The sequence below is a fragment of the Electrophorus electricus genome, chromosome 11 (genome assembly GCF_013358815.1).
Source record: "Electrophorus electricus isolate fEleEle1 chromosome 11, fEleEle1.pri, whole genome shotgun sequence".
Lineage (NCBI taxonomy): Eukaryota > Metazoa > Chordata > Actinopteri > Gymnotiformes > Gymnotidae > Electrophorus > Electrophorus electricus.
This window is the reverse complement of record NC_049545.1, coordinates 7,920,044-7,946,362: the sequence shown is the minus strand read 5'-3', so window position 1 is coordinate 7,946,362 and position 26,319 is coordinate 7,920,044. Positions and strand designations below refer to the sequence as shown.

At 40.2% G+C, this 26,319-nt stretch overlaps 1 protein-coding gene across 1 annotated transcript; it reads right to left on the bottom strand.

The window, feature by feature from the left end:
* Nucleotides 1–587: 587 nt before the first annotated feature.
* Nucleotides 588–26,319, bottom strand: ptpn20 (protein tyrosine phosphatase non-receptor type 20). Its single transcript, XM_027017248.2, has 45 exons — nucleotides 26,175–26,319; nucleotides 25,893–26,056; nucleotides 25,162–25,227; nucleotides 24,808–24,987; nucleotides 24,622–24,697; nucleotides 23,455–23,544; nucleotides 23,108–23,183; nucleotides 22,862–23,015; nucleotides 22,648–22,719; nucleotides 22,344–22,518; nucleotides 22,061–22,196; nucleotides 21,803–21,941; nucleotides 21,541–21,693; nucleotides 21,201–21,383; nucleotides 20,909–21,068; nucleotides 20,539–20,779; nucleotides 20,323–20,420; nucleotides 20,148–20,225; nucleotides 19,861–19,968; nucleotides 19,624–19,752; nucleotides 19,282–19,457; nucleotides 19,101–19,202; nucleotides 18,891–18,984; nucleotides 18,545–18,630; nucleotides 16,456–16,639; nucleotides 16,006–16,211; nucleotides 15,293–15,391; nucleotides 14,411–15,184; nucleotides 14,076–14,246; nucleotides 13,603–13,777; nucleotides 13,046–13,256; nucleotides 12,780–12,817; nucleotides 9,538–9,621; nucleotides 8,868–8,932; nucleotides 8,416–8,577; nucleotides 8,121–8,289; nucleotides 7,831–7,916; nucleotides 7,259–7,329; nucleotides 6,668–6,822; nucleotides 6,013–6,161; nucleotides 5,706–5,796; nucleotides 3,266–3,600; nucleotides 2,775–2,990; nucleotides 2,476–2,538; nucleotides 588–2,096 (listed from the first exon to the last, which is right to left on the bottom strand). Exons 1-45 carry the CDS (start codon nucleotides 26,296–26,298, stop codon nucleotides 2,001–2,003), a joined length of 6,660 nt encoding a protein of 2,219 aa, XP_026873049.2. The 5' UTR covers nucleotides 26,299–26,319; the 3' UTR covers nucleotides 588–2,000.

Sequence of the window (26,319 nt, the reverse complement as noted above, 5' to 3'; positions counted from 1 at the left end):
AGCAGGATTCTTTTTTTCCAGATAAAAATATGGCTGTGATGTAAAACCCATCCCACACCCAACCCCCACACCCTTAAAAATGTCACCACTGCCCTGACATTAACAAAAACAAAAACATAGCAAAACTGCAAGACCTGGAAGAGTAAATTAATGAGAGCTAGAGGTTTTGGTTTCGCCAGGGTATTGGTATTTCAAACTTCCCTACTCTTGAACATGGCATTCCCCTGCTTTCCATGTTGTCATGCAGGTCCCTGGGAAAGGCTGTATTTACTCAGCAGTAAAAGCTGAGTGGCAGTTCACTGCTCCACACACCAAGGCTTGGCTCACCAGCTCCTGTTTATGTTTTGCCCCTGAAATGCATCAGCGACAGTGTGGCTTTAGCAAGAACCGCAAGCATTTCCATCAAGCCGTGAAGTGAGACAGGTATCTGCCCAAACTGCATTTCCACCTTACAAGAAACAGCTTGCTTAAATCTGCTTTGGGGGTTAGTTTTTTACTCATCAGATTTCCAAATTAAAGAAGAACTAATTAAATATTTTACCTGAAAGAACCACAGGTTTGAGGAACTGAATTTTTTATTTGCCAAAATGACTATAACAGATTAATATGGTGATGCTAATACTCTTTGGAGATTTCAAATACACAGTTTGTAAGTACATATCAGTAGTGTATGTGAATACTAGCAACATATCTCTACACACTGGGGATAAAAAAGAAATCAATACATTATAGCGGTACAATTAGTGGATAAATATTAGCTGACGTGTTCATTTACCATAGCAGTAACAAATCACTTAATTTCAGCTTCATATTTAAATAAACCAAGATTTAAATAGAACAGATGATCACAATAAATCAGCAAAATATTTCCTATAATAAACTCACTCAAAAATCTATAGTCATAGAACAATTAATAAAATTAAAAGCTTTGCCATGGGATTATTCCCCCCCCCCCCTTTTTTTTTTTTTTTTTTAGAATTTGACAACATGTAACAAGTATATTTTGAGATACTGGCAGGATCCGTGTGCTCTAAGTGATCCTGAGACTTCCAATAGTCTTTTGGGCCCAGGCTGGTTATGATTTATGGATCTAATTCCTTGTGCTACAAATAGGACACTGCCTGCAGCTGAGGCTTGAGATGCTATAAACACTAACAGGAAGGCTCTGCTGGTTTAGTCACTCATGCAGTTTAGCCACCCATGTTTATTCACCCATGTTTCTTTGGGTTAACCATTTCTGTTTTGTCTATTGGTAGCTTGCCACCGAGTTATCTTACTTCAGTGAGAGCGAAGATTGCAAAAGCTGCCCCCCTGGACAAACTGAAAGGCACTTTACTCAAGTTTTCAGTTCCTAGAATGTCTGTCTTAAAGCTGGTTCTTTATGATGACAGCATGTCAAATTATGGTGGTTTCTACAACTTCTTGTGATAGGCAGACTCTGGATTAAAATACCACGATATACAATTTTGTGTATTTTACTGGGAGTCCTTTCTTGACCATACACATATATTTGTTGGTTTTTGTTAATATTTAAATAATACCAGCAAAATAGGACTTTAGGTTCTATATTCAAATCTAATTTCCAGAGATTCAATATCATAATGCATTGGAATTCTTAATGCCTGAAATTGTCAAAAATGCTTCCAAAATTATAAGCATTTTCATTAAATTAAGTATGAATAAATAATTTATATGAATAATGTTTCACTGACTACATATTCAAGGAAAAATTTCCACAAGCTCCTGAAAGCAGTGGCCATAATCGATACATGACACAAAATATAAATGGGATCACACAAGGAAGTAATCACAGTTGATGAAAATGTCTAGTATGCTTCCGGTGTCATATTTAATACCAAAAGGGTGCAGCAATTGATCAGAACAACCCTGAAACAGCCCTGGCTTGGTGTGTATGATTACCATCAGCTAACTCGCACAGCAGCAGTTCAGCACCACTCAAACAGACAAGCACAAGACTGCCGCTCAAAAATGGCGCTCATTCATGAGGGGGTGTTTGCCTGCTGTTTGTTACCATGGTGAAGCAAGATGCTCTGCAATACTTCCAGCCACACTTTGTAACAGAAGAGGTACTGTTCCTGAAAGCAGATGGAAATAGCAGTTCTATAAACATAAGGTCATTAATGAGACCCTGCCTAGGTGAATTTCATATCAGTGTTTGTACATCAATTTCACAAATGGCAAATGCATCCATTTTCTGAAAGAAGGAAAACATTTAGACGGCTAATTAAAGGTGCCTAAATCAGAAACATATTAAAAAGGATCAGGGATTAGTTTAAGACAGAGAGGTTCCCTGACTCTAGCCCAACATGCACACTTGTAAGGTTACTCCTGTTAGAGGAGTGGAGTCTAAAACAACAACAACAAAAATCGTGTTGTGATTCCCTACATTTTATTGTCCTCTGAGCAGCTCTTTCCCAGTGAGAATGTTCTGCATGCATGGGCTCATTAGCTCACCTTGGTCTGAACCATCCCGTGCCGCTGGTGCCGCATCTCCCTCACAATCTCACTAACATTAATCTGAGGAGGCAATTTGGGGCACATGTTAACAACAGATTAAAGTGGAAACTATATTAATGTTAGTTAATTAATTAACTAACTCAGTTAGAATTTTCATATGTTACCAAAATTAACAATTTTCATATGTTAATGTTTATAATAACATTATTATTTTTTCATTCGCTCACCTGTTTCTTTACAAAAAAAAACATGTCCAGGAAAGCGATTCCTGATTTTTCATGGCCATGTACACTCACAGTGAGGTCTTTCTCAACGAGGCTGAGGATGACATCGGTGCAGATGAGGACGCCGGCCCGGCCTACACCCGCACTGCAGTGGACTGTGATGGGCCCGGTGGAATGCACTGCCCGCATGTATCGGATGAAGCGCACTAGCTGCTCGGAGGAGCGCGGTGTGCCATGGTCTGGCCACGTGATGAACTTTAGATGTTTCACAAAGTGGGTGGCCCCGGTCTGAAACACGGAACCGGACACCAGGGAATGCGGGCTTACACTCTTGTTTTGGGATATTATTCACATGAAGTGGGTTTTGAACAATGCTTGGTACTTTTAGTCTTTTTAGCCTCATGATAATAGCTTCATGCATAACATACATACTTACAGTTGTACTGATATCTACAGTTAGAGTGTTATGAAAGTCTAAGCAAGTGTGAATTCTGACAAACCTTGCAAAGAGGTCAGGGACACATTCATCTAAGCATTTCGAATCAGCACTGAATACCTCTTACCTTTTTCTCCACCATCCTGATGACCTTGATGTGGAAGTAGTCCTGCATCTGGTAGTTATCCAGGATCAGCTGGTAGTGGCAGGTCTCGATGGGTGTGTCAAGCTTCTCAGGCCAGTACTTGTGGCATTTGACCCTGCCGCGCTCCACTTCCTTGGTCATCATGGCGATGACATCGGACTGGTTCTCCCACACCATCTGCCAGAAGCAGTCTTGGGTGCAGGGTAGAGGGCCCTGTGAGGAGATGTAGACCAGCTCCTCCATGCCTACTTTCATTCGGATGTAGCTGGCATTTATATAGTCCTGCTTCTCTCCTATGGGAACTCGTGTCTTATCATCTGGGCATTTGGGCAGAAGAGAGAACAAATCTGTTAGTGCACTGATTGGCATCAAGGGCATTACACTGATGGATTGGAACAATGATTGTTATGTGCTGAAACAGTAATTTTATAAGTTTGCATGTAGGTTAATTACTGCTCATATTTAATAATATATTACTAAGTTTACCTGAGGAAAACCACAGTTATGTTCACGTGCCAAAATACTAATCTTATAATATTGCATTCACGTGTCAAGTACTAATATTTCAGTGTATTCAGCAGTAATATGAGACTGTTTCAGAGCTCTCCCAGTGTACTACATCTTCCCTGAAGGGTCAACTCAAACAAATTACTGTTTGTAAATGTGTGTGAATGTATAAAAAAAAATTACATTTTCACTGCCAGGAATACACAAAACCAAAAAGGACATTGTTTGGATTTTAATCAGAAGGCCAGGGCAGCATTTGATGCCAATACAGTCCATCAACTGCTGGCTTTAGAAGCTAGCAAGGTTATTATTCTACAGAATATAACTGGAAAATGTGAGGAAAAAGAAACCGACAGTCCCATGCTGCAATAAATAAACCCAAATAAATAAAACAAGCTGGCCCCAGGGTCATGCAGGCAGGAAAACAGACCACGGGTGAGCACAGGGGAGAGGTGTGATATGAGCGTGCCAAGAGGAATGTTCTGCACTACTCCCTTGTTAGTCATGTTGGTTAATACAACCATGTTTAGTGGGAATGTAGGGGCTTTGCAGAGGTGTCTCAGGGGTAGGAGGTCGTGGTTTGGTAGTGAAGTTCTCACTACAGTTCTCTCTTGGCTTGTGGACTGCTCTGGGCCCTCATGTAACACTCTACAAGGGGCCTGCCTGTAAAAACATGTTCAACAGACACAGCAAGGAAGGGGGGAGGTCTGAGGGAGAAAAAGAAAGAGTGAAAAAGAAAAACAAAGGAAAGGGGGTAGAAAAGGAAAAGAGGCGTTCTACACGAGTAGGTAAATGCGTGCCGAGCCGTCCTCACAATGGGTGGCATCCAGCTTCCTCTAGAAGGCCACAGCCCTTGAACTGCTTCCATCACAAACAGCATCGAGGTCCTTTGGGCTTCACACTTTGTGATCCAAGGCACTTTATTCAGGGAACAGAAGCCCAGTGAGCAGCCATCATAATAAACAAACACTCTAGGCCAGGCAAAGGCCAATGTGCCAACCACCAGCACATGAAGCACGACATTGTGCCCGGCTGCCTGCCTTTCAGCATACAGGCCCCCTGCGTGTGCCTCTCATGGCGTGCACCTCTCTCACCACACCCAGCACAAGCCCCAGGGCTCAGAAGTCACACGCTGCAGCCTAACCCCTCCGCATGGCCTAACCCTTCACCTTCCCATGGAGCCGGAGAGCCTGGTTCCCATAATGATGAAAGTGGAGCCATGAGAGTTTGGGAAAGTTTTGTGTGGGAATTTTTTAGTTCATTTGTGTTAGGTCTTGAAGACACTGTTCCTCAATTCACAGTAAGTGAACTGTGTAAAAAAACTAAGTGCAAATATGCTAATGAAAGCCACAGTATGAGGACCACAGAGTCTGCGTGAGGAGGGCTGTAAAATCAAAGTAAGCCAGTGGATAGGGTGCAAAACAGACAGACACACACACAAACAGACACAGGCATAAATATATGTGCATACACACACACACACACACACACACACACACACACACACACACACACACACACACACACACACACACACATATACACACTGGTAGCATAAACTGACACTCTTAAGGGGACACCCAGCAGTAAACCACCACGAAGTGCCTACATTTCATTCAGGTACATTGTCATGTAGCGCAGTGCTGTATACTGTTAACTGGAAAAAATATACAAGGCCATATTTCTCCTCCCACACTCTCTCAGCACCCTCAAATCCCATATGTTTTCTCTCTGGCACAAGCACAGAGCAGCACATGCAAAGTTTACACATTCCCTTTATAAATATAAATCAATTTTGGTGATAGAAAGTTAGATAAAGGAATTCATTAAAACTGTATGATTGGAAGCACAGGAACAAGCTTGTTTAGTGATGGCCTTTTCCAGTTCAGATCATGTGGTTTACAGGCAGTCTTACATGGCAGGATATCTCTGTATCTGTTCTTCTCGCGGTTCTCTGGGGCTTTTCCAACCATGCAGTTGTCTGAGGGCTGCAGGTGTCCTAAGGCCTGCAGCAAAAAGAGAGATACATTTTCTCTTACTCACTGTATCTAATTTAAAAGTGAAATGGAAGTAGAGTACAGGATCTTTTGTGTGGCATGCTCATTTGTAAGCCTAATGTTACACAGTACTGGAAAGACAGCAGCGGCAGAAACAAAGCAAAGTGCACTTTAACTGAAAGGAAATATGGTTTTGGAGAACACAGAACATGGAAAAGGGCACACCATAAACTCTTTAAGCGGCTCCTTCTGGTCCAGCTGATTCTGTAGCGTCTGAATAAGTTCTTGAAGGCTGGACCCTAAGTACTGGCCATTCTTAGGTGGCCTGATCAGGGCAAGGCTGCTCAGTTCATTTTCTGATACAAGAGGTTGACCTAAAAAAACAAAAAAAAAATACTAGTACTAGTGTTTAGTTTCTTACTATATACATATACATAGTACTAGTGTTTAGTTTATTACTATATACAAAACAATGAAACTAAGCAACTAAACAAAGTCCCTGGCTGTAAAATGTAAGACTATGCATTTTACACACTACTGTAAGTGATTTTAATACTATCTCAGAAAGTCTCTGACACTCATGATCTCATGGTATGGCATTTTGGTATAGCCAGTACCATCCAAAACTTAAGTATAGTATTCATGCAGACTTTTCCCTCTCCTGGCACCCAGGTGGTAGATTGACCTTCCACTAGCAGTCCGTACAACTGAGTCACTTGCTGTCTTCAAGTGAAGACTGAAGACTTACCACTTCACTGAGTCACTAAACACTTAAATAAAACTTTTTGATGTCTTCTTCACCACTCTAGCCTGGGTTTTAACATTTGGACAAGGGTATGTGCCAAATGTTGTAAATGGAAATGTATTCAGCCTGTTTTACCTGTGTGAGGCATTGTTTGTTGAGGGGAAGTCTGTAAGGTGTAATCATCATCATCCTTATCATCATCATCATCATCATCGCTGCTCCAACCATCTGAGTGACTTTGCTCCATGTTTGTGGTAGAATTGTCTAAATGCTGCTTTGGGAGGTCTGTCCTGAGGGGGGTTAGGGAGCACGTATGAGCAGACACTTTGACCATATTGCTATGTACCAGGAGGACTGTTATCCTGCAAGGTCGATTTTCCTGTGACTTTTCCACCTAAAATGTAAAAAGGCTGCTAGTCGCAAATGCTATGTGCAACTGTGTTGGTTAACAGGTGCACTAGAACCATTACGCTGAATGTTCAAGTTAAGAACATTTATTTATAACTCTTTAGTGCCCCCTTGTGTTATCATAGGGCACAACACAGTGAACAACTACACAGTTCAGTACTACATTATTGTCAGAGAATATATATGACAAAATGATTCAGTATTTAAAAAATATTTATGAACGATCACAATTAATATGATGAGTCTTGCACAAACAATCTTGCATAAACAGTGAAAATATGGGCAAAACATCTCCAGATTTAGAGAAATGATGCATACCTGCCTGATACCATGTCAGTGACACCCAGAGATGGGCAATACCTCTGACAGTTAGCTGTACATGTTCTGTCCTGAGAGAGAGAGAGAAAGAGAGAGAGAGAGAGAGAGAGAGAGAGAGAGAGAGAGAGAGAGAGAGAGAGAAAGCAACAAGTAAGAGTAAAAACAAAATAAGCTACATGGTAAGCATAAGCATATGGTAGCACACAAAACCAAATTAAGAGCATAACTGCAAAACTAGTAACAATTTAGACCAAACTGTCACATAATACAACCACCACGTACGTAACATGCGCATGAGAACAAGAATGAGAATGAAAGAGGGAGAGAGAGGATGAGTAGTGAGGCCTTTAAAGCCACTGAGGGACCCATGTTGTCACCAGAGTTTTAGTCCCTTCAAAGAAATATGTCTCAGGGAAATATGGAGTGAATATGTAAGAGAAATGAACAGTGAATAAAATGAACTTTCTTTATTCTGTTTTTACCAGCTTGTTCTGAATTTGATATGATAAACATTTAAAAATGTTAAAAATGTGTGTGTGTGTGTGTGTGTGTGTGTGTGTGTTTTAGTATACCTGCTCAATTTCTGTCCTTATCCCAAGACACCCTGAAGACTGGAAAGACCAGTGATCCTCCTGCAACTGTGGCTCTGAGGTTACTCCTGCCACAGAAATAACACCACACATTTAACCTTAATCAAACATGCCAAATGAGGTGCCAAGGATGTCCCTGAGCATATAAACACTTATGGAATTTACTTGCTGCATATACAGCAGTACTGGTATAGTATTTTAATTGCCTATATTGGCACCAGATGACTGGAAAGTGAGAAGAGGGGTCAAACATAAGTGGGAAGATGGCTGACTCGAGGTGCAGGATGCAGTGTGCTCCTGAAGGGCCTCAGGGCTGGAGCTGGAGCAGGTTGTTATGGGAAGGAGGTCTCTGTAGACAGTGAGCAGCACTGTCCCCTCTGCTTTCCTCAGTATATCCACTACTTTACTGTGACTCAGCCCTGACACAATCTCTCCATTCACCTGCACACAGCCAGTAATTTGTTGGTACACTTCAGGGAGACTGGGTTTATTTATTTTGGTTCTGGGGTAATTTATTTGGCATTAGACCAAATTAAAAGTAAGGGCTGAGTGCATGACTGGATGCACCTCTAAGATGATATCTCCCACGCGCAGTCGGCCGTCCTGATCAGCCACACTCCCACAGCATATGTCCTTTACCCGCAGACTGCTGCCACTGGTCCCGCCCACCAGGGAAAAGCCCAAGCCACCTCTTTCTGGTTTAGAAAACTCCACCTGAAAAACGCCACTCTGAGTTGGACACCCACAGACAAAGATGGGGAGAGAAAGTGAAAAGAGATTGCTGCTTTAACTGGATGTGACCAAAAGGACAGTAAGCAGGTTTCTCAGAAGCCCCAAATGTCAAGAGCCCCTTAAGCTGCAGTTCAAGAGTACATTGGTAGGACTGAATGAGCACTTTATTCATTAATGCATGGATAAAGGGTAGAAAACTGTGACAAAGACAGCTAACAGTGCATGGAGAGAGAGATTGCAGGGTTGTACTTGGGTTACAGTGTCATTTAGATACACATTGCAATCACCTCCAGTTCAGATGTTACGGAGAGCCTGTGCCTGCATGGTACTTCATTTTCAGCCACAGATCGAACTGCAAAAACAGTAAAAGCAGAGCAGCAGAAGGAGAGAGATAGAAAGTCAGACATAGACAGTTACTTTCAAACACTTTCACATCAGCTATTTTTAACTAAGCTATAATTTTCCCAATCACCAAACGTATAGTTTACATAAGAATTGGTCATGGAGTCATAGCACGAAAGTAAAACAAACAAGTTCCTCACATTTCACACACAATCATGCTGAGCTAGTAACAAAAATGCCAAACATAAAAATGGATTGGATACATTTGGCTGAGATGAAAACTCTAAGAGTAAGAGAACATGAAATAGTCTCCCAACTCACGACAGCTTCGCTTTGGTGTGGCCATCCTAGGTAGAGATGTGCTGACCAGTACAATGCTTGAAAGCTGATCAACCCTGGCCTGTTTCTGTGCTGACAGACCCCCTGGCTAGCCATCACCTGGCAACCTGGGCACTCACGAGATCAGCTGGGATGCGGCCATCATGCCGCGTTACCAGCCGGCTAATAATTAATCTTGCAGCGCATGCCCTACCATCCAGACACACTTTGTCTGTTAGCATGGTAATAGGGCTCCAGTACCCCAACCCCAGGGACACAGGATACAAGAGTTCTTACCATCAGCAGGAGCAGCCTCTGCTTCTGACCAGCCTGCTGCCTCCAGGCAAGAGGGCGAATTCTCCGTCTTCCATTCTAACAGATCTGGAAATGAAGGAGGAGAGAATGAAACAAATACGTTTTAGTATGTTTCAGACTTGAATTGGGGTTATTGGCTAATTAAATATGGGTCAAATTGAAAACATAAAAAAATGATGAACATTGAAGAGCAATTTGCAGTTTCAATTTAACATAAATTTTAGGTAAAAAAAAAAAAATTGCATTACAATATTAAATTAATAGTAGCTCCTCCTAAAATGAATAAAGTTTATACACCTAAGTCTTTCTGTATACATATTACTACTGCCAAATCAGAATCTGCATCTTACTGCTCAGTAGGTAATACTACAGTTTTAGAAATGAAACCTGATGGCCCTAATTCAAGCAAAATTTAAACCCAATAGGCAAAACATAATTGACCAGAATTGAGAGGACCCATCATTTGTCATGACTAGGAGTAGAGAAGGTGTCCCCCTAGCCTGACACTGTATTCAATATGTCACCATGCTCACTGAGACTTTTGCTGAAGTCCAGACCATGCTCTGTCCCACATTCAAAGTTAGACATGTTGGCCATGACTAATGCATCCACCACAACAGACCACACACACACACATGCACACCTCTTCCAGCCAAGGTGGCTAATGAGCTCGGAGCACGGTTAAATATTGTACACTCTCTGAATGTTGAGACCAAACACACTCTCAACATATGGGCAGAAAACTCATCAAAATCAGGGTCCCTAGAGGCAGTTTATGAGGTTTATTTAAACACATTGGTGATATATCAGAAAGCAGGTTTAACAAACCTTAAACTTAACCGTGAACTTTGAGTTGACCTCACTCAGCCCAACATCCCCAGATTTAATGGTTCCAGATCAGCCAGTTAAAATTTGACTGAAGTTAAATTGATTCAAGTCAGTCAACTCTGTGTGGGTGAACTTAACTACAGTGCATTCATGCAACTTCAAAAAACTATCATCAACTGAACACTGATAATAGGATTCATCATGGATGCAAAAAACAAAAACTGTAACTAACACAGTAATGTTAGCAAGTTTACAAAAGCTAACGTTCATAAAAGATGACTGACTGAATAGACGAGTTCATAAAATTGTGCAATTGTATAGTCCAAAGCCGATTTAGTTATTCAGCATGTAACAGCTATTTTGTTGGTTTCTGCCATTTTAATTAACTACTTAATTTCTGTAGTGATTGTAGTAGTCTTATAGCTAAACTTCCCTCTATGTATTACAGGAAGAAGACTAATTTCCACAGGTATTGCATATGATGATTTTGTCAAGTTACATACATAAGATCTACATGTGTCCAAAGTTGAAATGCACTTTATGAAAAAAAGTTCATGTGTAAAGGAGACCTAATTATGTTTCATGATAACACAAAGTCAGGGTCATATATTATTTGCACAGACTTTTTGCTAATTGGCAGTTCCATTAAATATTCACATTCCATGAAACAAATTTGAAAACCTTTTTTTTCTTTTCAGTAAAGAAAAGTCTTTTTGAAAAATAGCAGAAGGGGAATGTGATGATTTTGAACACTTAGTGAGAAGTAATTCTTGCCTTATTTATGGCAATCACTTATTACAGTGTCCTCTGATATTAAGTGTTCTGGGACATATTGTTCCACACCATGCTTACTGTGTTCAAAAACTATGGGAAGTGTCATAACTCAAAATCAGTCATTGATGACTGTAATAAAGTCAAAAAGGCAACATTTAAAATGGAATCTCTCCAAAAGTAAACATTTATATCCTCAGATATTAAGTATGGTGTTAGTCTAAGACCTATTCTACCTCACCATACTTATTGTGTTCAGATTGTGTTATGGGAAATTTCCTAACCACAGTCAACTAAAGGTAGTTATTAACATGTAATAAATCCATGAAGGCATAATTTGAGATGGAATTTCTTCAAAAATAGCTTCTAATATCCTCTGTTATTAAGTATGGTGACAATCCTAAACATGCTCTACCACGTCATTCAAGTTTTGTTCAGAAACTATGGGAAATTTATTAACCACAGTTACCCAAAATCATTTATGTCTATCCATAATATAGTCACAGGGCCACATTTGCAGCAAAGCCCATATTTAAAGTGGAATTCAAAATGTGAATAGCAAAAACAGACAGTAAATTTCCTGTGCCATTAAGCGTGGGGACAGTAGAACACCTGTTCCACCACATCATGTTCACTATTAACTATAGGAAATTTCATTAATGAATCAGAATCATTTTTGAAGCCTGTAATATAGCTATGACAAAACTGTGTAACAAACACTACTTTATTCATTCTTCAAAAGATAATTCCACAAATTATTTTTATGTCATCATAATCACAGTCACGGCACAGCCCCCTAGTTTGTGAGTGTGTCTGTCCATTGTCACGCCCCTGCTGTTAATTGTCCATGTCACACCTATTTGTAGTTATGTTCCTTGTTATCACATGTACTTAAATCCCTATTGTTGTTCTGTCTGGTGTCAGTGTTTATCAAGTAGCGTATGTTAAAACAAGCATCACTTAATGTAGATGGTCCTTGCATTGTTATCGTTTCATGAGTCTTACTCTGTTCATCGTGTTGTTATTTTTGGTTTGTGTCTGTTGTGTTAATAAAGATTTTGGAGACTGGTCTCGATACCCCACTCCCTCGTCACGACCATAACAAACACACACAAAATATAAAGCACAAAGCTTACATTTCTGAAATTCATTAAGTACTTTAACAACACCTACAGTGATGATACTTTTGACACTGTGTATTTATAGCATATATATACGTTCTTTTGTTCAAAACAAAATCAGAGGACAAACAAACAAACAAAAAAAAAACATTGCACAGTACGACTAACTAAACTCTATGCATTGGATTTTATTATATTTTAGAGTTTCTATTAACTCTATAAATTAAAATTGTGATTAAATGCTTTTAGGAAGACCAAGACACAGTGAGTGGTGGATGTCGAGACCATAGTGAATCGCCTGTGTTTTGACAATTAATTCCAAATTAGGTCCATTAAACCTTCTAGATGGCAGGTTAGTTTATCATATGTTACTGTAGCAACTAACCTACGATCTCGGTTTCCAAAACTCCAAGTTAACAGATTTGTCTTAGTATATCCACTTCTGAAATATCCCCAAGTAAGTATACCTTTAAAACCAGTGTACATGCTGGGCCAGTCACCTACCTTTCCATATGCCCTTAGGTGTCACAGGTTGACCATCCCTGCAGCACATAAACAAACAGTTAAAAAAGAGCAGTAATGATCCCTGGAAATAGGGGCCATCTTATTAATTGCTGTTATTTATTTGATATCAGTACACACCGCCTTCCAAGAACAGTGTGATTTCTGATTTAGGAGAGGCTTGTTGCACTACCCTGAACCCTATGTTTCTATGTCCCTATAAAACTCCAGCATATGAAAAAGGACCCATTTGTAACCATAAACCTCACCTCATGGCTTTGAGTCTGACTTTGCTTGAGGCATTCTCACAGGCCTTCACAGCATCCTCCAGTGTCATTCCCAGTGTGCATATGCCACTGATATATACAATCCTGTCATTTGACTGAATGCTGCCCTCCTCACTGGCCGGGGAGTTTGGTACAACTTCTTGAACATAAATGCCCTGCCATTTACTGCCAATTCCTCCAGTCAGTTTGATACCTGCACAGCCCAAACCACACAAAGGAAACTATTTAACGGAACCCTGAGTGAAACAGTATATACTAAACAGTATGATATTTATTATGGATATTTAATTCTGTATATTCTCTACATGAGAATACACATAAATGGATTATTCTACAAAATGAAAGAATTAACTAATAGAACATATACATGTTTTGGACAGAGGTCCTTCATAAACTGTGCCTTCATAAACTCTGTCCCAACTGTCCTGATTCTCTGGAAGCCATCCATTTTTATATCTTGTATATATAATTTATGAATTATAGATTACATTATATTATATATCAACAGAATTTTGATTTCTTATGCCTGACTTACTCACCCATTTGTCCAGATGGGGTCTTATATATGATTATGTCTTCAAGAGTGTCTGGTGATGGTGGAGGCAATAGGTTTTGCACAGCTCTGCCAAGAACCATGTGCAGTCTTTTAGAGGAGGACCTCAGAATAGCCATAGCCACTTCATCTGTCACGTTGGTCACATAGAACCCATTCACCTAAAAAAAGGACCAATCAAGCCACTCAGACTTGTTAGATTCTTTCATATCATATTTGAATTTGAAAAAAAAGATAAAATCACTCCCAAAAGCAGAATATAATCTTATAGATCTTCTAAATCTACAAAAGAGATTTTAGTTAACACAAGGACAGCTATTTTAAACATAGATAAAGAGTCATATTAGACTACACTGGGGATTCTCCTTTGAAATCCTTTTATGTAGGTAAAGGAAGAGACCTAATCCATGGCTGAAAATATAGTCTAAACATGTTTAGTGATTGTTCTTAATTCAGTACCATAATAAGTCTGTCTCCTGGTCTGAGCCGGCCATCCGCTTTGGCTGGATTATCCAGGACATCCTGTATATAATAGCAGCTATCCAGTTTACTCCTGGTGATGGTGAACCCAAAACTGCCGCTCCGTGATTTAGAGAGTGTTACTGTCAGCTCAAACTCCTTCAAAACATACTATTTTCAATTAAAAAAAAACAAAAAACAAAAAACATTAGACACAGGAAACCCACATCTAAATGGAAACTTTTAAAAAAGCATGCCTGCTACCGTTACATTACATGTTGTGCCATGCTTACAGGAGCTACATTTAATTAAATGGTTGTGCTTTCAGATTGTACCTTTCTAGGGTCTTCATCCTCCTCTTCTTCCTCCTCCTCCTCATAGTCCCAGCCATTGCTTATGTTTGTTGTAACCTGGCCTGATGTGGTATCTGGGGCTGACTGTCCTGGGATTGGGGGAGGGTTAGGAGGGCTGGAAGGTACTGGAAGAGATGAAGGCAGTGGTGAAGGTGCAGGAACAGATGAAGGAAGAGGGACAGGTGAGGGAGTATATGGAGGAAGAGGGGAATGTAAGGGAGGGATCTGAGTGCAGGTAGAGGTAGGGCAGCCACTTGGAGGACTGTCTACAGTGGTGATGATGGCCAGGTACTCCTCATCAGCAAAGACAGTCAGGTCCTTAGCCATGAGGCTAGATCTACTCCCAGCAATGTCATCAGTGAGGTCACTGTAAGGGGGCATATCTTCTTTCTGCTCTGCCTGTGGAACTAGAAAAGTAGGAGTGGCTATGGCCAAGTTTGGAGCTGACTCAGGGCTGGAGGTTGTCATGGCAACTGCAGCAGTTTCCTCCTTGACAGAAGAACTCTCCTCTGACTGTCTTGTGGGAAATGGGGGGTAGGGCGGGGTTGATGAATCTGATAGGGTCTCGTAATGCTCGCTGACCTGGCTGTGCTGGGTCACTTGCTCAGCTATAGTTTTGTCTGGAACACACTCTTTCCTTTGGCTTAGTGCCAAGACCTTCTGTTGGAGGAGGCCGTTGAAGTCTGGAGAGATTGACAAGGCCTGTAAATCCAAAGACTGAGACCGCCGCTCTTTAGTCAGGAATGGGCAATCACTCTGCCAAAGAGGGATGTAGGATAACAAAATATTCCCTCTTATAAGATTCTGACACTTTTTTAAGGGATACAGCTTGAAAGGAGACACAATTAATTGGCACATCCTTACTCTTGGGTTGGTGTCCATCTCTGGCATTTGGCCTGGCGATAGACGGCAGATTAATAGCCTGACCTCAGAGAAACCTCCTCGCAGCAACTGTAGAATTTTCTGCAGGTGACAAAAAACCTCCTTAGCACTAAGCATTGACAAATCTTTGGCTGTGATTAATATTAATAACAAGAAGATACACAACAAAACAAGATAAAATCACATTAGAATCTCCGTTTGAAAATTAACATTACTAAAATTTGTACACCTACATAAAAACCTTGTAAGTAAATTATTTTGGTTTTCCCATTTAATCCAATATGATGTATTCTGCGGTATGTGGCATCAAAGAGCTCATTTCTGTGGATTAAACCTAAGACTAAAACACCTGACACAGGCCTTTTAAATTATGCTAATTCTGTTCCTCTACCACACACTACATGATAAAAGATGAAATACTAATACAAAGTAGAAGATTAAGAGTGTCCTAGACATCTTTATAAGATTCCTTGAAAAGAAGTAAACGTTTTAGTTTTCCAGTTTTGTGTTCTGCAGTATGTGGCGTCAAGAGCTCATTCTATGGATTAAACATTTAATCAAGGGTTAAATTACCTGACATAGGCCTTTCAAATTATTCTAACCCTACTCCTCTGCCAGACGCTACATGATAAAAAATTAAATACTAATCCTAGACCTCTCTATAAGATTCTTTGAAAAGGCCATAAGCAAATTACCTGATAGGAAAGGCCTCTCAACGGCTCTCCATTTACTGCCAGGATGATGTCTCCGTCTTGTAATAGGGCACACTCCTCAGCCATTTGGCTGGAGAGCAGTCTCTTAATGCGAACTATGCTCCCTTCCTCAGGGCTGGATTCACTGATGTGGAAGCTAAGGCCCAAACCACTCAGACTCTTCTTCAGAGTCACTTCCAGAGTGTTCTCTAGAACCCAAAAAGAGCAAGCGCACATATAACCAGAAAAGCTTATGCTTGATCATTATTAATGTTTTTTCCTTGATAAAGTTTTATTTTATATTTTATTTTTTATTCAGCATGTTTTTTAAAATGTTTTTAATATAAATGCATTTCACTTGTTCAGCTGCACCTTAAGGACAGATAAGGCAGTTTATCAGATTCATTTGAAATGTCTCACTCACTCCTTTCCTCCTCTCTCCATGTATCTTACCATCTGACACAAAACTGTATTCCTTGGCCCTGACAGACAAGGGTGTCTCCGTGGCAACATCTCTCCCAAGGCGCATGGTGGTGCTCTGTGCATTAAAGGAAGATTTCCATCTCTCCATGGTGGACGCAGACCTGGACATGTCCAATGCCACAGGGGGCTCTCTCTCTAGAAGCAGACTCACAACCTGAAACAAAGCAGTCTCACAGTTTTATTTGTTCTTACACTGGAATAGAGATTATGCTTTATTTTCTTCATTTATCTATTTGCTCATTTACTTGCTTGTTTTGGACTCATTCTGTTAGCACAATCATGTATTTGAATTTGTATGAATATAAAAACATGAAAAATATTTTCTGACAAAAGCTAAATGTTATGTACTGCACATATAGAGAATTATGTACAATTATGTAGCATTTCTTTGAATTTGGACTCCTTTGGTAAAAGGCACTGACAATGAAAGAATTCTCTGAAATTTGTTTATTTTGTGATTTTTTAAATTCTGTTCCTTATTATATTTGTACTTCTGTCATATTTTCTGAATATCTCTGAAACTGTATTCTGCACAGGCACCAAGCTCCTCCGTGAAAGCAGCAGCAGGCTAAGGTGTTAACAATCTCTGAGCTGAAGCCTCTAAGGCCTAATCCACTCTGCTCCCTCACTTTGACCCTCCCTTCACTCCTCCTCCTGTCTCGCTCCCTCTCTATGTCCCTCCCTATTCTCCTCCCCCTGTCTCTTTCCAGTTTTATAAGATGGATCACACCGTGTTGTTGGACTGCCTGATATTAGCATCCTTTTTGGCTAAGAAGCTGATCCGAAGTTTCTCCACACACATCAAGAATCTGACAATCAACATATCAACAATCGACTCTTCATTGCGGAATTTTTAACAATTCGGATCCAGGTGGCACAGTGATACCTCTGAGTAATGATATTGTCTTGTTCCAAGAGAACTGTCAGCTGTATTTACTTCAGTGCAGGATATGAAAGATGGGATTAGGGCAGTCTGATTTCATTCCTGGGATTAGAGAAGTATTGCTATAGCTGCTTGTTTATCCTGGTACCTCACCATGGCTGATGGTTATCTCCAGTGAATTTAAGGAAAGACTGATGGAAACCTCTTAACTATAAAAGCAACACTGGTTAAAGGAGGGGCAGAGGTGCCTGAATGGACTAACTTGCAGTTCAAAGGGGTAGTGGATGAGGTTGTGATTAAACACATCTGTGAGCAGCATTTTCCCACTGACAAAACATGGACTCTAGATGAGTGAAAAAGGCTTTGGGGTACACCATCAAGCATGACTCTTTTGAAGAATTCTTATTCATTAATAAGCTTTTTTGCTCACAATAGGAGGAGCAAAATTATGGACTGGCTGCGCAAACTGTATTTACTAATCATTATTTACATAATCCATAAACTGAATTTACATAATCATATGGTGTGTTTAATGCCTGTCAATGCCCGTGCTAAAATATGAATATGCAGTCAATATGAATATGCAAAGTTCAGCAGCTGTCTGCTTTAGCTTCAGACAAGCTGATGGACAGAGCATGGACAGAAATAATTATAAATGTAAACACAGGCTTTTCCCCTCATGCCTCATCATTCACTGTCCCAACATGTCTTTGCTTTCTGTGTGACATCTGGGAGGTTCACAGAAAAGATTTCTGACACCGTTATGGCAAGCTGAGGCAGAGTCCCTGCAGAGTAACACTGAGCTTTTGCTATTCTGCTGGAGCCAAGAATTAAGGCAGCCACTACTCAAGATGTCACCAGATGCTGCAATTAAAAAGTCTGCTCTTTAGTGATAGCAGCAACATCAGATTATTGTGTACAGGGCTCCCTGTGTGATGTGAGTTAAGTCTAAATCATTGGTAATCATTGGTAGACAATGTCTAGCCAGACAATGTCTACTAGGCCAACTCATTTACATTCAAAGTAGCCAAAAAAAGAAAAGAAAAGAAAAGTTAAAGTTGTTAATCATTACAAAATTCTCTAAATTCTCTCATTTTATTCCAGTAGACATTTTTGTATAGCAGGTCATAATATTTAAGATTTCATATGTGATAAATAAACATGACATTTCAGTACTTCTCCAGTTTTCTTCAGGACCTCCACAGCCTGCCTGTGTGTGACACCTCGAAGGTTACAGCCATCTACCTCCAGCAGCCTGTCACCTATCTCACACAAATGCACACACACACACACACACACACACACACACACACACACACACACACAAAAAACAAAACGCAATCATCATCATCATCATCATCAACAAATTGGTACTTTCATTTCACAGCCAATCCCTGTGCTTCTCATTACCGATTTAGCAAGGCAATGCAAAACAAACAACATGACATAACATAAACACTGATAAATATACTGTATACTGCAGTAGTGTATGCACAGGTGTATACTTTCTTAATATATGTACCAATCTGTATTTGGCCATCTTGATCAGCAGCTCCTCCTGGAATCAAGCTTTTAATATAGATCCCTTCATAATGTACACTGGTGTTGATGCCTCCCTGGAAAGGATTGATGGATTATTATTCAATTCTCAGCCAAGAAGATGAGAATGTCGTACAAAGGTGCTGACCTTTTCATTCTTTGCCCTTGTTAGAGAACATCAACGAAGACTTACAGCAACACAGATGCCCAGACTGCCATTGACCTTCCTGAGCTCCACAGTGAGGAGATCACCAGGCCAGAGGCTGGTGCTGGAGGTTGGCCTAGACAACGTGTGCTGAAGAGGGCATCATACATATGACAGTCTACTTCCCTTACAAACTTACTACAGAAATGAACACTGAAGAGAGAAATACCTGAGAGTCTAGAATCCGTACAACAGGGATGTGAAGCCTCTTTCTTGCTTTGGGCGTCAGGATGTTGGACAGGGCCTCCTCCATCTCCTCTGTGACTGGCCTGTATTCTGTGTTCAGGCTAGCCTGTGAGTCAAAGCCTCTCTCCAGCAACTGCCCCAGGTCCCCACTAGTCACACCTTTAATCTCCTCAACATCTTCTACTCATATGAAAAACAACACTTTTCTGCATTAAACAAAAAACCTTTCTGCATTATGTAGCGACAATACTGTACATGTACAGAGGTCATTGTACATTAAAAATATTCAAACTGTTTACAAAAATATGCTGTGTGCAAAGTGTACAGCATAACATACGTTTTGGTTGAGAGACTATAAGCTCCACTTCTTCTGGGCTGTTCTGCAAGATTGCAGCGGCTGTACTGAAAGGTATTCCTTCTAGACTGGTCTTATTGAGAGAGATGAGCCTGCCTCCTAAATGCATAAGTAAAACCTTATAAAGTACCTTGCCTGGGTGAAGAAAATGTAAAACAAACAAAAAAAAAGTCTAAACAAACAAACAAAAAAAGATATTTATTGTACCTGGCCTGATTCTTCCATCTTTTTCAGCTGGTCCGTCAGGTACAATGGAAGCAATGAAGATTCCCAGGTCTAACGTCCCTGTGTTGTCTTCTCCAACTATTATAAAACCTGTCAAGAAGGGGGGAGGGTAAATAATCTGTTCCTGCTGGAGACAGTTCTTTTTTGTTTATAACAGTTTTAGTTTAGTTTATAACCTTTTAGTTTATAACAGTTCCTTTTAGTTTATAAACCTTTTAGTTCAGCAGTTCATAGACTGCTGAACTTGTGAACTTCCAGCCATGGCTTACCAAAACCAAGCTTAGGATCCCTCTTCAGTGTTACACAGATGATTTCTCTTTCAGGGGGAGTTCGAACAGGAGTGTCAACTAAAAAAAATTAAAAATATTTTGTTTAAAAATTACAGCATAATTATTAGAGTCAGTTAAAAAATAATCCAGAGGTACTGAAGCAGTTTCTCTTAACCTCTCATGCATGAGATGGAGTAAGGCTCTGACTCCTGCTTTTGAAGAGAGGTGTTGGACATGATCCGATAAACTGGAGACCTGAAAGTGTCTGGTGGGCTGAAATAATGCAAGGTGAAATCACAGTGAGCATGAGACAAGCATTATGCTTTTGTATCACATGCGGTCATACAAACATAATGCTTTTGTATCACATGTGGTCATGTGAGTCCCGCACCTGGAGGCCTGACAGGACTTCCTCAGTTCGCTCAGGGCCCGTGGTGCAGGAATATGCAGGGTTTCACCCAGGTGTCTTTGCTGTCGCATCTTTTCTGAGATGTCATCGCATGACTTGCTCATGGAGTCTGTGGGTATTGTGCTCAGACCAATGCTATTGAGCATAACCTCTGAGCATGAGAACCTTTTCAAACATGCATGGCGTGCACACCATGGTGAAGAATATTTTACTACGTTGTCATCTAGAGCAAGGAAATAAACAGCAGATAGCACTGATAGGGTACTCACATAAGCACTATTAGTCTCTCCTTCATTTTTTTTTTCTCATAGTGGTTCATAGTAATATTACAGGGTTCTAATGAAAGTTGAACCTGAGGCTAAACTGTAGGTCATCTGTCGAGAAGTCATTTCACTGTGGAACTTGTGCTGGGCCGAGCAGAGATTCAGGAGGTATTGTGCAATCTTAGAGCTCTCGGTTAGGAAGGAGTGCTTTTTCCCACTGGGGCCACATTGTATTGTGAACTTACGCCGCTAGAGAAAAGAAAACAGGGCACATTACTATCATCACATAAATATAGCATGTTTTCAGTAATCAAGCACTTTAATAAAAATTTTATTTTTGTCACAGAGTCATCACATTTAGATAAAAAATGCTCTACTCACACTTGTTGAGATACTATCAGTTTCAGACCACAGGAATCTGCGGATTAATATCCGAGAGTTGTTTTTGACTTCATAAACCATTATTCCTTTTGCACACACCCCCAGAGTCAGTTCTCCAATAATCTTCTTCTCTCGAGCAACTCGGTGAAACAGCACCCCATATTCTGGAAGTTGTTGTGCAATCTATGGATGTAATGCATCAAAAATTTTTCAATAGAATGAAGGAATAGTATATGTGTGCTGACCCAAAAATGGTCTCATGACTCTTACTACTAACATATGTGTTTAATAGAGGCTCTGAGATCTGCTATGTCACTTTGGCCCTACACCAATTAATTACCTTTAAAAACTCCATCTCTGCTTCCTCTGCTGGCATATGGGCATTAACAGCATGCAGGCTTGGCAACTCCTCCCTCAAACAGGGCAGGGCAATTTTTTCCATCAGTCTTTTTGGTATATACAGCTCGATTTGAAAATAATTATTTCCATATACCTGGACAAAATCACTAAGATTACTAGAAGAAATGTTACCAATAGAGGAAATGCTAGGATATCCTGATAACCCTCAAATCCACTAAATGCTGCTGAAGTGTGTATTCTACCTGAGGAATGTAGTCTCCAAACTCAGCCTGCAGGGCAAGTGCAGCGAGGAACACAGCTGTTTCCTCACTGCAGTACACTCTGTCCTCTAGAATATCTCTCCTCAGCTGCAGATAATACTGGTGACGAGTTAGTTTGTGCCTTTAAATACACAATAGGTGATTAGTTGCCTTTATGTACCCATTAGAATCTAACAATGTTATTATAAGGCAATTCGGTTTTGTAGGTGGAGGTACAGGAAAAGTTGACATGGGACTTACAATATGAAGGAGATGTCATCAGCAAAAAACTTAACACGGAGAAAAAGGGTGAATGTGGCAGTTGCTACTTTCTTCCAAGAGTCTGGAGCGACTTTGGAAAGTTTTGTCTCATGGTCCAAAAAGAAAATTTCTTCATCTAGAGAGGATATGCAAGTAATGAAGCAAACAAACGCTAATGAATACAGACAAAAGCTCACATATAAGAGACTGCAACAGACAAGTAAGAGGATGAACACTTTTGTAAACATATTCTGCTACAAGTCTTTAAAGAAATCTGCATTACCATCGAGGAAAGCAAGGCCAAAATAAAAATGCTCCACGAGGTTAGCATGAGCCACGACCATGTCGAAAACATCTCTTCCTCTGGACTTGATGTCACACTTCACCACCAGACACTGCTGATTAGGCATCACCACATTAACTTCCCTCTGTGACAAGCAGGACCTTCCTTTCTTCGACTATATCAGTCAGCAGACAGTTAATGGGAATGAGAATGGGAGCAAAAATGAGACAGAGTCTCTCATGAAATGTTATAATGCTCTTCGACAAACGCTGAATAATGTTTAAGTTATTGAAATAAACTTTACCACTAAAGATCCAGGAAGCTCCAAAATGATTTGAGGCTCATCAACTATTCTTGCAAACTCTGGTCCTAGACTCTGAAATTAAAAAGCAGTTACTAAAGATCACAGTAATGATAATGAGCTCATTGTACGAACAAGAAAAACGTTCAGTTGCTCAAAATCAAACTCTGTGAATCTCAACTGTACAGCACATAAATAATTCTCACAAAAATAGTACCTTAGGCTTCCTTTGGGTAAGGCTGATGGTAGACTCGCTGACAGCAGTACAGGGGCTGGGAGGTTTGAGTTCGTCCTTGCAGGGGACACTAAGGTACGGGCTCCATGACTGCCAGCTGTTACGACTGCCACAGTGATGAGCTCGTTGTGGAATTCTGGGATAGCAAAACAAGGATCCTTCTAACAGAAGTCTTGGATGTCATTGGATGTCTGGGACTACTTAAGAGTGTCAGACAGAATCTCTTACTTGCTCTGAAGACCTTGGTAGGGCATCTGGACATGTTTGTTTTTAAGAGAACATGTTTTTTCTTGATGTAAAACTCCTGGAAAACCATACCACATTAACACATTATACAACCTCCACCACCCACCCCCCCCCCCCCCCCCCCCCCCCACAAAGTAACAGGCCTGAAAGAAACGAGTGGTCAGACAGAGTGGCAATACAGTTCCATAAAGAAATATTCAAAATGTTAACATTTTGAAGACTCAGTACCCAAAGCCATGTAGAAAATCATGTCACAAAATCAATGCCAAAGAAAGCATTGACTTGGCAGCTAGAAGTGCAGTGACACACACTGATAAACTTCTGCTCACCCTGACACAGCTCCGAGTCCAGCAAAAGTCTGTGCTTCTCTGCAGTAGCTCCACTGGCTTCAATATAGTCTGAGTATGGTGCTTGCCTTCCTGTCAGGCCAGGAGAGCAATGGGTTAATACTTAGAGAGCTACAACACAGGCATCCCAAACACTACATGCAAGGTAAGCTCAGGCAAGCTCATAGTGCACCCATGCAGAAGAGAACAGTCTTCCCCTAAGCATCTTCACTTCTAGGCTGATTATAAGTTTTCAGAGGACTGTAATCCCATGTTCAGTTTAGGTTAAACCTTTAATCCTACTGTGGGTGCTTTAATATTCTATCACCACACATGGTAACATTCCCTTGTGTATAGACTGGTCAAATTCATAGAATTTAATTTTACTGGAGTGTTTTTTATCAAGTGTAACCCAAGGGATGTGCGCATGGAATATAATGAATCATTCAATGAACAAAAAAAACAAACAATAGATTCAATAAAAATAGGCAGATGCCAACTGAGCCCTTTTAATTGATGTTCAACCATTCTTGTTTCTAGTAACACCTTTGACAACCCCCTTCCCCCAACTTTATTAGAAACATTTTTTATTAGAACAATATGTGTTAGCCATATTCTTTTTTGCCATACTCAACTTTTCCCATTTCTTACTACACGATATCTCTATCAGTTTTGCAAGTAATTGATGTTGGCTGCATATTATAAATACATGTCTAAAAATTATAACACAGAATTTCACAAATGTCTGAATATTTAAAAGTGTCTAATCCTTATTTGAATACACTAATCTTAACAGTGACCAGAGGATTCCAATATTTACGAAGATAATAAACTGGTACACTTAACAATATGAATGAAACACTTGTTCATCACATGATGAACAAGAAGGTTATTCAAACATGATCACAGTCATGTTTGCCATATATTCATATTTGGGAGAAGAAATAATTATAATGGTAACATAGACATTATGTCAATGGTAATGGTAACTTAGCTAATGGTAACATATACTTTAAAGCTACTTTAACATATATTTTAACATATACTGTTAAATGTCTTTTACTGGAATTGAATTCATTTGCTTGGTTTATACTCTTACTTTGATTTTTTTTTCTTTTTACTTTATTTAACATAAGTGTGGCTTTCCAAACATATCATAAGCACTCTTACCATGTAGCCTTTCTCTGATTATCTGACTTCTACCACTTAGCTGCACTTTGTTCTCTGTGACAACTGACCGGTCAACCTGGAAGCACACAAAAAGTTATTCCAGTAAACCACAAAACAGCATAATCAGAGCATTCACCCCAATGTGAATGTTTCTGTTTGGTTGTTTGTGTGTTTTTTGGACCGCACAGAGTCACAAAAAAGTTTTTCCACAAGATCCTTGATGACTCTGTTGGGTGGGGGCAGGAGTGCAGCTTTGTGATGCGATTCACAGGTCTCCAGTATGGTGCTGAGCTTTTCCCGCCGGTAGGCCATGTCCTCACACATGCTCAGGAGAAGGCCATTCAGAGAGTCACTCAGCTGAATGGGCTACACATCAGAACAGAACACATCAGACTTACAATTATGGATATATCAGGTCACTTATATTTCTATGGTTATATCAAGATATAGATTAAAAAGGTGGACTATTCAGTGGAATGGCTTCATTGTCATGCATGTTTCTGTAATTAAAAGAGGCCCTATATGATTGGTGAGACTCACTTGGTTTTGAGGAAGGTGATAGTCAACTGACCAATATAGAGTCATGCCAAGAGAGTATACAATCATCTGGAATGACAAAGAAATATCTTGAGTACGTAGTGAGACATAAGCACTTCGCCAATAGAATAAAACCAGACATATGGACATAAATTATATTTAGCAGATATATATTTAGCAAAAGATGTCATGCACTTACTATAGTCTACACAGTAATGAAAAAACTAAGTACAAAGAAAAATATATTCTCCCAGTTTTCTACTACTAGTATATCCTCATGTATCACCACTAGATGGCAGACTATGTTTCTTAGGTTCTTTCTAATGTCAAATTCCCCATATTTCTATCAGTTCTGAAAAGCGGTCTGCTCTTACCCCACTTATTTGTACTGAAAAAACCCCCCAAAAAAAACCAAAAACAAAAACCCTGAAAAACATTTTTTTTTTTTTTAGTGTTGACTGTATGCTTCCTCTCTCTTTTCCCTTCCCCTACCAAAGCTCTGCCCCCACACTACAACCAGCCTTTCTGCTGGCCTGAAGCTCAAAACATCCATAAAACATTTAGATAAAAATAAAACAACCACAGGGATACAGAAACAAGGGTAAATCAAGGTTAACAAACTAAAAAATGACTTAGGTGGTGAAAATAATCATCCTGCTACAGTCCTGCTCTAATAACATAAGCACATATTTTAGTACGACACATGACGGTGTTGTGCTAGGATTGATGTTTACCCTCTCCATGGCTGGTTTTGTGGTTAGACTGTGGCCTTCGAGCAGCTCCGGTGCAGTGAAAGCACGTGCCTCCTCCATCATTGCACAGTTCCTAAATGCTAGTGTGCCAGTTGCTGACAGGAGCAGTGACGCAGGACTGATGATATTGCAGATGTTACTGTGACCTAGAAAACCCCCCCACACAAAACCAAGAAAAAAACAGACCCCCATTAAACACCTAAACACAGACCATGCAGGCTGTTCTATGAATCTCATAGAATACTCTTAGGCTAGCTGCTTTACCTTTGTGGTAGAGATCTAGCAATGTTTCTGTGGATCCCAGCAGGAGGGACCAGACCTCATCTTCCTCCAGGGGACCTCCCCTAGCCTCTAGAACCTCGGCTAGGGTCACAAATGTGCTGCTCATTCTGCAGACTCCCGGGACAGA

Bases quoted from the DNA above. Each gene is read 5' to 3' on its own strand.
- ptpn20 (XM_027017248.2), bottom strand. From the start codon at position 26,298: ATGAGCAGCACATTTGTGACCCTAGCCGAGGTTCTAGAGGCTAGGGGA. The intron at 20,780-20,908 runs GTTCAACTTTCA...TCCTTGCTCTAG, and splicing joins GACCTACAGTTTAGCCTCAG to ATGACAACGTAGTAAAATAT. The intron at 7,330-7,830 runs GTATACTAAAAC...TCTCTCTCTCAG, and splicing joins TAAGGACAGAAATTGAGCAG to GACAGAACATGTACAGCTAA.